The sequence below is a fragment of the Typopeltis vanoorti genome, chromosome 22 (assembly GCF_054136105.1).
Source record: "Typopeltis vanoorti isolate ZY-2024b chromosome 22, IOZ_Tvanoo_1.0, whole genome shotgun sequence".
NCBI lineage: Eukaryota > Metazoa > Arthropoda > Arachnida > Uropygi > Thelyphonidae > Typopeltis > Typopeltis vanoorti.
The window spans coordinates 78,827,145-78,839,763 of NC_143570.1; the positions used below are offsets into that span (position 1 = coordinate 78,827,145).

Consider the following 12,619-nt stretch of genomic DNA (forward strand, 5'->3'; position numbering starts at 1 on the left):
ACCTCTTTAGGGTACATATTAGGAATTTGATGATGATGATGATGATGATGATGATGAAAGTGTGAATGCAGACACACTGAATGAATTGGTTTCATGAGCTCTGTAAGTGATTGTGTACCTTCTGAAATGAGTTGTTTGACTCCATGGAGGTCTGGCGTTAATAATAATATTACAATTTAGTTACATTTTGTGATAGAGTATGATAGTAATTTAATAAGGGAAATGCATATGTTGCAGTTTATTTGGATTTTGTAAAGGCAGCCAAGAAACTGCCTCAAGCAGATTAGTGTTACACCATAAGAAATGGAACTGGGGTGGTTAATTAGTGGGCTGACTAAAGAACCTGCTGAAAGCAAAGAATAGTAAGCGGAAGAGTTCAGCTGAAAGAAAAATGTTGACTGATGGAGTAATGCAATGCTTGATCCACAGCTGTTCAACCTGTATATAAATGAGCCTATAATAGGTTATGGAGTGATGAAATAAGTTGTTTGCTGATGAAAAGCTGGCACGTTATTTTGGTAGAAATGGAATGGCAAAAAAGAATCTTGAAATGACTGAACAGGTCTCTGAAGCACTGGAACACACTGAAAAGGCAGTGAATACAACCTAAAGAATTGTAACTATGGTGAGAAGAACTCTGAAAGCAAAGATAATGAGATGGTTGTTCTCTTATATTTGCACTGCACTGCACTTGGACTACTTTATGCAAATTTGACTGCCTAATTTTCATAGTGATATAGAAATCTTATAAAGGGTGTGCAGAGGCAAACAAAGGTAATTGCACAGCTGCTGAATATAAGTTAAGAGTATATGAAGGAAGTGTAAATTGTAAACCCCAGCAAGCAGGAGTGATACGATCAATATATATATAAAGGGTGTCCCAAAATTCATGCTAGATTCAAATTTAGTGCCATTTGTGCGGTAAAGTGTTGCCAACGAGGAAAAAAAGAGAGTGTGACAGCTGACAGTTCAGGGTTATTAAAAATGGAGCGCTACATGAAAGAACAATGCATTTTCATTGTTGAGCAATATTTTAAAAATAATGAAGGTTTGGCAGCTACAGTTCGCAATTTTCATACAAAATATGGTCGGAATAGTGATTTAACTTCATCAATTGTGAAAAGATTAATTTAAAAATTCAAGGAAACTGGATCAATTAGTGATCTTATACACTCTGGTCGTCCTTCAATAAGTCGTTCAACAGAAAACATCGAAGCAGTTCGTGAAAGTGTTGCTGAGAGTCCAGGAACATCAATTCGGCACCGTGGTCTTGAATTGGGCATTTCGAGAAGCTCTCTACAGTGTATTCTCATGAAAGATTTGCATCTTTATGCTTACAAAGTTCAATTGACTCAAGAACTGAAGCCTACTGACCACACACAGCGAAGAGAGTTTGTTGAATGGATTATGGAACAATAAGTGGATGCTTATTTTTCAAACAAAATCATCTTCAGCGATGAGGCTCATTTTCATCTTGATGGCTTCGTTAATGGACAAAATTGTCGCATTTGGGATTCAGAAAATCCACGAGTGATTGTTGAGAAACAAATGCATCCACAACGTGTCACTGTTTGGTGCGGATTTTGGGCTGGAGGCATCATCAGTCGATTCTTCTTCGAAAATGCAGCTGGTAAGGCAATAACAATTAATGGTGCTCACTATCGTGACATGATAATCCAGTTTTTTGTGCCTAAATTGCAAGATATGGATGTGGACGAATGTGGTTTCAACAAGATGGTGCCACATGCCATACAGCCCAAGAAACAATTCAATTACTGCATGAGTCATTTCCTGGTCGTGTGATTTCCCGTTTTGGTGATCAGAATTGGCCACCCAGATCATGTGACTTAACGCCGTTGGACTTTTTTCTTTGGGGTTTTTTGAAGTCTAAGGTTTATGCCAACAAGCCCATGACCACCCACCCCTTGAAGGAGGAAATTGAGCGCTGTATCAATGAAATTCAGCCACATTTATGCAAAACGGTCGTGGAAAATTTCGACAAAAGAGTGCGTATGTGCCAGCAAAGCCGTGAAGGCCATTTACCCGACATGCTATTCCATGCATAACCCTATACTGTATACTTTATGAATCAATAAGAAATTACAATTTTTAATTAAAAACCTGTGTTTTCTATTAAAATTACTTCTTGCATGAATTTTGGGACACCCTGTATAATCAATTGAATGCCTACTGAAGGTATGTGAAATAATTCATAATATACCCTCAAGAAGTGATGACAATTTCAGTGAGAAATATAACACTTTATATATATTTTTTTATAATTTAATATTTTTTTATAATTTATACATAAGCTAGAATAAAGCAAAAATATAGGGACTCATCATATGGATTTTTGTACTGAAAAAAAAAAAGGCTTCTGCGACTGATGAGATCTCAAAGTCAAAATAATCTAAGAACTGACACTCACCATAATAATTAACTATGGTTAATTATTATGGTTAGACCAATCGGGCAGGATTATTAAAAGTCAATATTACATACCTGTGGACCTTGTTGAGTTGTTTCATCAAATGGATCACCCACTACTCTCTTCAATGCTAATTCTCTGCTTTTTTTCACAAAAGCATCATAAATGTTATCTTGTACAAATATTCGAGATGCAGCACAACAGACTTCTCCCTGATTTGCAAATACAGATTCATGGGCCAAGGCAACTGCCTGTTCCACTAGAATTAAATAAAAGACGTGATTATGTTACATAAGTTAAAAACTGACCATACTACTGTAAAATGTTGAGAGTTTCTTATTTTTCAATCATTATTTTTCTTTCAGCAGTATTAATTATTAAAGAATCTCCATGGAGTAAAGGGTCTTATTTGCAAAAGACTCCCTCTTAGGATCACAAAGTTCATAGTTCTATTCCTTAAATACTATCTCTGCATTCTTATCAACCCTCTCCAGCAATGCATTCCATACACTCACCATTTCCCATGTAAAAAAAATTCATTTCTCACTCTTTTGCACAACCTCCAGGAATTTCTTTGGCATTGTACTTCCCTTTATTTCATCCTTTGGAAAATCTTGCCAGTGTCCAGCAAGAGATCTCCATCAGATCTGTTGATTAATGAATTCTCAATCATATTAACCCTCTGCATATAATCATATTGTCCATCGAACTCTGCAGATAGCTTGAAATCTATCTTGAATCCCCCCGAAATCCAGGTGACTTAGATCTATACATAGTAGTCTTGATTTTATTCAAACACAGCTTTATAAGCAGAACCAGTACATCTTTATTTCTGCTGGTCGGTGTGACTTAGATCTGTGCATAGACCAGATATTATTCAATCACGGCTTTATAAACAGGACCACTATATCCTTATCTCTGCTGATCAATATCCTTCTCAATAAGCAACAATTGTTGGGTTTTTGTTATTTATTTTTTTAAATGTGAAACCTACTCATAACATGATGTAAACCTATTTGCACATTAGTACCTAAAAGTTAGATAATCCAGAAACCTTCCCAATGAAATTCAACTCTGACCAAAAGGTAGGTAGGTAGGTAGGTAGGTAGGTGTGGGCATGTGTGTGTGTGTGTGTGTGTGTGTGTGTCAGTAGAACCTTCCACAATAAGTCTTGACTCTATGAAGGACTAATAATAATAAAAACTTCAGTAATACTATCATTATACTTATGTCCCTTTAGGTTACACATCAGAGCATAATGATAATGATCCTCCTAGAATGAAATAATTATCGTAATGAAATTATTAAGCAACATGCTTTCTCTGCCAGATAACAGAATTTTCCTTTCAACTAACTAAAGACAAAGTGATTAATCTGCTACTGGTGGCTATTATTCCCCCCCCCCCCACACACAAAACTGCATATAGTAGTTTTCCCAAAAAAGTAAAAGATAAATCATGTTAAAACCAAATAAATAAAATTATCATTATTTAAACAGTCATGATGAGAAAATTATTATTGCAATGATCATTGCATTTCTGATGTAAAATTCACACCAAATCCAACATTCAAAGCAGAATAAGCCGCTAGTCCATAAAAATTGTGACATGTAACAACTTCCTGTATTTATATAATAATATTGTTCAATATTTTTTATATGTTTAAGTATTATTAATTAGTAAAATTTTATAAAGGATAAAACTTACAATCTGCATCAGCAAAAATAACAAGAGGGCTCTTTCCACCCATTTCAAGTGTGACTCTCTTTGTGTTTGTTTGGCCTGATGCCTGCAGGATAAGCTTACCAACCTAAAGGTTTAAAGCAGAGAGAGAGAGAGAGAGAGAGAGACAATAAAATCATCAAGGAATGCTAGTTAAAGTTGGAAAATATGTGAAAATGTAGCAGTGAAATCTGAATTTAACATACCTCTCTATATAACTGCTCTGTATAGAGTGTTACACACAATCTTTAGATTAAGCATTACAAAAATTACAAAATTTTAAATGTATGTTGACTAATTATGTAAACATAAGTATGGAGATAATATAAAATACAAAAGTGCAGCTTGTAATATCATAAGATCATTCATATCTAGTGTTGCAATTCTTTATCACAGCAAATGAACCAAGACCAGTTTTTGGTATGCAGCTTAGGTAGTTTATTGGAATTTGTAATATTATTTTCTATCACTGTAAGTCATCTATACTTTTTCCTTTATAAATGATTCAGTTTAAACCAAAATTGAGATGATCTGAAGAATTACATTAAAGTTTCTAAATTTCAAATATTCATTGTGAAGTGGCTAATGAAAGAAGATAGTATTACAAAAATAGACTATGATATGTATAGTGCATTCAAGGAAGAGAAGACAGAACAGGAAAGGAAGAAAAAATTATTGTTGCTAATGATAGTAAAGAATCTAACTAGAGTAGATTCAAAAAGAGGATAGAAGAATGGATCTTACAGGCTAAATATATAGTTAGCTATTGCTATAGATTGCAGTCATTAAAGGAAGAAAACCATAAACTGCATAAATAGTTTAACTTAATAGGTACAAGATATAAGACATGGGGAGATGTTGAAGTCCAAAAGAGGTTAATTGATGAACCACCAAGCAGCAGAGAGGGGGGAAACAGATAAATACTGATGCATAAGGCTGTAAAGACAGTAAAGCATCTGAAGAACTATGAAATCCTTGGGAATGATGAGATCTCTGGGGAGTTAATGAGAGATGAAATACATTTGTTCTGTAATATCGCATGGGATGAAGGAAAAGTACCAAAAGAATGGACAAAAATCAATTCTAATATGTATTTACAAAAAAAAAGTAAGCAAAATGGACTGCAAAAATTACAGAACAATCCTAACAAGTGGGAAAAGTATTTAGGATGATATTAATAGAAAGAATAAGGAAACTAATGGAAGAAACTAGATGAACAAGCACAATTCAGAAGAGACAGGAGTGCTATATAAATATTACTATTAAGATTAACTGTGAGGAAGGCTCTACATAAAAATATTCATGCTTGCAGTGCTGACTTTCAGAAAGCATTCGACAGTATAAATGAGAAAGCAGCAAGATTTGTACCTAAATTTTATAGAGTGGACAGGAACTTAGTGTATCTGTTGTATATTGTGGAATACAAATGACAATGAAGAAAGTGCTTATGCGAAATTGTAGAAAATGAGGAGGATGACCCTGGCCAACAAGAGGCATGACACAAGAAGACCCAATATTTCTGAGCATCTACATCATGCTTTTGGAAAAAATTATAGGTATTATAAAGAAGATTATAAGGTGATTTTCAGTACAAGGTACAAGAATCAGTAATTTAAGATTTGTAGATGATAGTTATAATTGAAGATGAACTAGAAAGAAGAGTCTGCATATTTCTCACATTTCAAATTATTTGTGTTTCAAGAAACAATCATTTCTTTCACTTCTCACCTCTGCAAACTAACAGCTTCAATAATATTCTGATTTTTGCACCTGCTTTGATCACATTCTCGTTAAGTACAGGTTAATGGAATCTTTATACAAAACCCTTTCCTTACTCTCATGTTTCCACTCTTTCATACCTTTCCCATTCATTTTTGCATGTATTTTCTTCCTGCTGTACTATAGGGCAAACATTTCTTCAGTCACTCAAACTATATTTTGTCTCCCATGAAGGATTCCTCATATGTACTCCATTTCTTTCCTTTGCTACCTCTTTGTAAAATCTTTCACAATAAGTAACTTATCATGTTTGGTTTTACATGTTTTTCTAGGGGAATTTTTCTTAAAGAAATGTAAATTTTGTCTGTAATAATTTTGTATTTTGTAATAATTTAATCATAAGCCTTTGTCATAATAGTGTGGCATATGATATCATTATGTAACACTGTTAACCCATGTCCATATATGGCAATTTCAAAAGATGTGCGAAGTATGATGTCATCATGTTCGGATGTCAACACATGATCATACATGGAAGTTTCAAGAGATGAGCATATGCATACAACAGAAGTCCAGGCCTTTATAAGCCGAATCATCGAGAAGGCTTTTGTCTTAGGTTTCTCAGTCTTCTCTTACCTGGGCCTGCTGCCATGTGAGGTCCGTTGTTGGTAATCAAAAGAGAAGCATTGTAAGTCTTAGGTTTCTCAATCTTCTCTTACCTGGTTCCACTGCCACATAAGGTCCATTGTCGGTAATCGAAAGAGAAGCGTTGTAGGACTAAGGGTTCTCAATCATCTCCTACCTGGGTCTGCCACCATGAGAAGTATTGTGTCAATTACTGGAATGTCTTGCTAGGAAAGAGCTGCACATTGTCACCATATTAAGAGTCCTAAAGGGCATAGAATAGTCGATGACTCGGACAAAGAAGAAATTCAGGAGATCAAGAACAAGCCAGCAGTAGAAGGAAAGAAAGATGAAAAGGAGCACTTTTGTATGAACAAAAGATTCATGAAAAAGGCAGTGCTGAATGAGAATTGTAAATACTTATATATGTGATATTTCTGAGCAATTATGTACATAAAGTGTGTCTACGCATGGGCACAATAAGATTGTGTAAGTTAACAATTGAAATAAGCTCACTCAAGGTGTGTCTTAATCTAAGCTGTGTATAGTTCATTAAAATGAAATATGACCTTCATCTTCTGCATGAGGAATTGGAAGTGCCCAGTAAAGAGATACTGGTTAGGTTAGGTTAAAACTGAGTTTAATGCGTTAAACAGAGAAATTACGACTATAGAGATTACTTTAGCTGAAGTAACTAGAACAGGATTACGTATGGGCGAGTGTTTGGTGAATGATGAAGTAATAAATAGTATGGGAGTGATTGGGAGTCAACAAAATAAAACCACAAGAAGTCTAGAAGAAATGAGATGTTGTGAGAGTGGGGGGGGGTAAGTAAAATAGCATTGAGTAATGAAACTGGGAGAGTCATGCAGAATAGCATAGAAAATGAGTCCATAAGTGATGTTTGTTTGGACTTGAATGAAGTTAAGAGTGGCGAGATATATGGTGATTATATGATTAAGGGTATGAAGAGCGGTATGCCTGAGGAGTGCTTGGCTGGTGGGACAATAGAAAGAGTGGCTTTAGTAATATTGTGAAGAGGAAAAGTGTCAATGAGAGGATAGTGTGTGTGCTGCCTCATTTTGACAATTACGAGTTAAGTAGACGAGCGATGATAATGAATGATATGATTGCAAGAATGTGCAAAAAAAGAGTTCTGGGATTTGTTGATGACTGGAGTGTGTTTGAAGGAAAAAGACAGTTGTATGCTAGAGATGGGCTGCATCTGAACATGGAAGGATATAAGCGATTGCAGAAGTTACTGTTTTCTGAACAAGTTGAAGTAATTGGGAGGGAAAACTTATATTGAAAAGGTTGAGTGTAAGAGAGAGAAACTTTAGCAGTGATTGTATATTTATTTTTTATCCTCATTTGCAGAATAAATTGCAGAAGAGAAGGGATAAATATCGGAATGGGACTAATGAAATTGGTGACTTGTATATTGGTTCTAAAGCTGGTACAAGAACTAGAGGGAATCTGCAATTTTTGTATACCAATGCAAGAAGCATTCGAAATAAGAGAGAATAATTTTTGGCATTAGTCAGTGCAATCTCACCAAAAGTTGTAGGTATCAGTGAAACTTGGCTGTAAGCAGAAGATGTGGTCACTGGAATTGAATGTGATGGGTACAGTATTTTCATGGAGGATAGAGAAGATAGAACAGGGGGAGGAGTACTGTTGATGATAGCTGATGTGTTGCAGCCAAAGAAAGTAGTATATCAAGATGATAGACATGTGAATGAGAGTTCATTTGAGGTGGTCTGTATGAAATAGTGACCAACACCAACCAATATATAGTTGGATGCTACTATAGGCCAAGTGGGGGAGATGTTGAATTCATGCATCAGCAAATTAGTGCAATGAGTGCAGGTTTAGTGATTATTATGGGGGATTTTAATTATGGTGATATCAATTGGAAGGAGGAAATATCATGCAGAAAAAAGGAAATGGAGTTCATACATCTTCTACGAGATAATTACTTGAAACAGCATATAACTGAAGGGACACGTGGTGTGAGAGTGTTGGACCTGGTTATTGGTTCAGAGGATATATGCATAAGTAAGGTGTCCTCGTTACCTCCAATTGGTGAAAGCGATCATGTGGTATTGACTTTGGAGGTTGCAAAATCTGTGGATTTTTTTGTTTAAGAAGGAGAATATATGGAACTACAGGTTAGGCAATTATAACAAGCTTCGGAGTGAGCTTGCAGCCACCCCATGGCAGAATATATTGCATGGGAAAGATGTTAGCAGTGCATGGGATAAAATCAGTGGGTATCTGAGGAAAGCAATATCAGATTGTGTCCCCATGGTCAAGAAGACAAATAAGGTAGGCGTTAGATGGATGAGCAGTAGTATCAGGCTTGATCTGAACAAGGAGAAATACAATCAGTACACCCATGAGCAGTACAAAGCTCAAGCTAGGAAGGTTAACAGCATAATAAGAAAAGCTAAATCACATTATGAGAAGACCTTAGCTAATGAGATCAAGGGTAATCCCAAAGAGTTCTTCCGCTATGTGGCAAGTAAAAGATGAATGAATTCAGAAGGATAACTTTAGTAGGTGCTGATGGTATTGAGGTGACAAAATCAGAGGTAATAGTCAAGTTACTGAGTGATCACTTTTCAAAAGTCTATCACCCAAGTGAGGATATCTCTGTACCTGTAGCAATAACTAATGTGAGAATTGAAGTTAAGAAATCAAAGGTATTTAATATATTTCAAAATTTAAATGCAAACACTGCTGTAGGTTTAGATGGAATATCAGCTCAGGTGTTGCGTGAATGTGCAAAGGAATTTTCAACCTCTCTTACTTGGATATTTAACTTAAATTTGAACTCTGGTATGGTCCCTAGGGAGTGGAAGTTAGGCAAAGTGGTTCCTTTGCATAAAGGTGGCTCTAAAACTTCGGTAGTTAATTACAGACCAATCATCATCTCAGGTGTAGTGGTAAAAGTATTGGAAAAGTTAGTTAAAGACAAAATTCAAGAATGGGTGGATCAGGATATGATACTCTATAGAGGCCAATATGGTTTTGTTAAAGGTGGATCCTGCCTTAGCAATCTGTTAACTTTTTATAATAGAATAACATCTGAGTTGGACAAAGGAACTGGCTACACAGTGGTACTTCTGGATTTTGCTAAGGCTTTTGACAGGATACCCCATGGAACACTGTTATGCAAATTGGAACAGATGGGAATGGATGTTAAATTGGTGATATGGATAGGAGAATGACTCAGGGAAAGATACCAGAAGGTGGTGTATGGAGAAGCCGAATCCAGGATGAAGCAGGTGACTAGTGGTGTGCCTCAGGGCTCTGTGCTTGGGCCATTGTAGTTTAATTTGTATATAAATGATATAGGAAATAGCTTAAAGGGAGATATTCAGTTGTTTACTAATGATGCAAAGTTGGGTAGTGCAATAAAAATCAAGCTCATGATGTTGAAAGTTTGCAGGATGATTTAAATAAGCTGGTAGAATGGGTAAAAGGTAATGGATGTCAGTTCAATGTAGAAAAGTGTAAAGTTATGCATTTTGGGATTAAAAGATTACCAGCTGTGTGCTACATTGATGGAACAGTACTCAAAGAGATTGATGAGACTAGGGGCTTAGGGGTGTTGGTAGATAGGGAGATGAAGTTCATGGGACACATTGCTAAGGTGTCCAAGATTGCACATAGGATTACTTGGTTGTTAAGGAACACACTGGCATCCAGAGATAAAGAGGTTATTATTCCCCTTTATAAAGCATTGATACTTCCACATTTGGATTACTGTGCTCAGACCTGGATTCCTTGGAGATGAGGAGGCTGTGGAGAGGGTTCAGAGAAGAGTGACTAAGTTGGTGAGTGATGTAAAAAAATGCTTCCTACATTGATAGATTGAGAGCTTATGGATTGCAGAGGTTGGTTGATAGGCGGAGAAGAGGGGATATGATAGAAACATTTAAATTACTGAAAGGTTTTTATAGGATTGATGCAGGGGAAATGTTTCAGCTGTGTGATAGTGATGGAAGAACAAGAGGTCATCCCTAAATATTAAAGAAGAGTGTGGTTAACAAGGGTGTGAGAACAAGGTTTTTTGCCTGGAGGATGGTGAATTAGTGGAATTCATTGCCTGACTTAGTTGCAAGTTCTTCGTCTGTAAATTAATTCAAGAAGAGATATGACAGATATTGTTTTACTAGTTTGGGTTTCCCGCGATGAGTCTTCTGACTCCATTTAGATACCCGTAATAATAATAATAATTATAATAATTAATTATTGTAAGAGCAAGAAGAGTATTGCCAGATAATATAAATTAATACTGATTTAAGCTTACTCAAGGTATGCATTATTTATAGTTTGTATGTGTATGACTAGCAGGATATTCTGGATTGTGATTTAACTTTAAGAGAAGAAACATAGATCTAAGTCTGAATCAGGAAGAATTGAAATTGACAAGGACTTGTAATGCAATTGTGTGTGTATATATATATATATATATATATATATAAGTTAATATAGATCAGACTGTGTAAATACTCCTTTCTGATTTAATTAAATGGTTGCGAACAACACAGTGGACTGATTCTGTCAATGCAGTAACCTGAAAATTTCAAACCTGCATAAGATAAAGTTTAAGTGATCAATAATCAAGGCCACAACTAATTAAAGGCAAAGATTAACATACACAGGGAATGCTAATAATATTTGCTTTGTCTTTAGTATTTTTTTTAATCTTATACTCAATACATAGTCTAACTGGCACAGTTGTAAAACAAATAAATTTGTTTGACTATAGAACGTGAGGACATAAAATCTAGTAGAAATAAATAAGTGGCAGCAGTCGACCATTCACAACAGTTCATGAAGTTTAAGTAAAGAACAAAAAAGACAAAGCAGAGCTGAGAAGTAAAGAAATAACTGAGAAAAATAACATCATCACCTTCACCAGATCTTTAATGCTCATTCAAATTTTGTCCACTGTGTTCTCTACAAAACTTTTGCTATCCTGCTTATCAGTCACTTATATTAGTCACTTCATTCTTCCACTTTCAATACACCTAGCATTTTTTGCACTCATTCACAAAGCCTTTCCTACACCTCCTGTCTCACTATCAAACCATAAATAATTCAGTTTTTGACAACACGTACACGAAATCCCTCATATTGAAATCAATGAATATGGAAGTCTTGGTGACTACTTTTCTTGGAGAATGGTGTTTAAACAATATTGCATAATAAGATTCAGCAATAAACATACTCAATTATACAGTCAAAAATAAGGAAAATCTCACCAATAATATTACTAGTAAAAAAATATTTGCTAAATTAACATTAAGAGTAAATTAAGAGTAACATGTGTAATACTATTACTTCAATGGGATAAAATTTGGGATAGGAATACTAATCTATGCACTCCATTCTTTCGGGATAAGAAAGAAAAAAAAAAGAAAAGGAAAAAAAAAAAGAAATCTGAAAAATTTAACAAAGAAAATTACAGGAAACAAAAAGGGAAATAAGAAAGGAGACAAAAATTATGAGAAATAAAAGGAAGTAACACCCAAAAAAAAATAAAAATCATGGGAAACATAAAGTATATGAAAATAGTAAAGTATATGAAATTATAAAAATCTAAAATCAAAACTAATTCTAGCAACCCATTCCACTCAATCACCTTCAAACAAAAAATATAGTTCCATACACCATACTACCACACTGTTAGACAACTTTTAGGGAAGACTTCTAGTTCTCTTTTCATCATGTATTGAAAAATCACCTGTGTGTCAATCTTACATAACCCCTTCAATAACTAAGCTGTAACCATGTTTCCTCTTTTCCACCTACCAACTAAACTTTGCAACTCACACACCTTCAGGCTATCCTCATAAGAAGCAATACACAGGCCTGTTACTAGCTTGGAAATTTGTCTCTGAATCCTCTCCACTACTTCGTGATTCTTAAGAAACCCAGGTGACCAAATCTGTGCACAGTAGTCAAGATGTGGACAAATCATAGCCTTACAGAAAGATAATAACCTCCCTATTTGTACTTGTGTTTTTCAACATACAAGTTATCCTTTGAACTATTTTACTAACTTCTGCATACACTCTCTCAATTTCAACTCCCTGTCCACCATTACTCCCAA

The 12,619-nt window shown here is 35.2% G+C and overlaps 1 protein-coding gene across 1 annotated transcript in view; it reads right to left on the bottom strand.

The window, feature by feature from the left end:
* LOC150094508 (aldehyde dehydrogenase 1A1-like) overlaps positions 1 to 12,619 on the bottom strand; it is a 164,900-nt gene that overhangs the window by 33,831 nt on the left and 118,450 nt on the right. Inside the window, exons 7-8 of the mRNA XM_090411990.1 lie at positions 4,135 to 4,237; positions 2,503 to 2,687 (exon numbers count right to left, since the gene is read on the bottom strand). Of these exons, the coding sequence (XP_090268116.1) occupies positions 2,503 to 2,687; positions 4,135 to 4,237 (288 nt within the window). The remainder of the gene's footprint in view (positions 1 to 2,502; positions 2,688 to 4,134; positions 4,238 to 12,619) is intronic.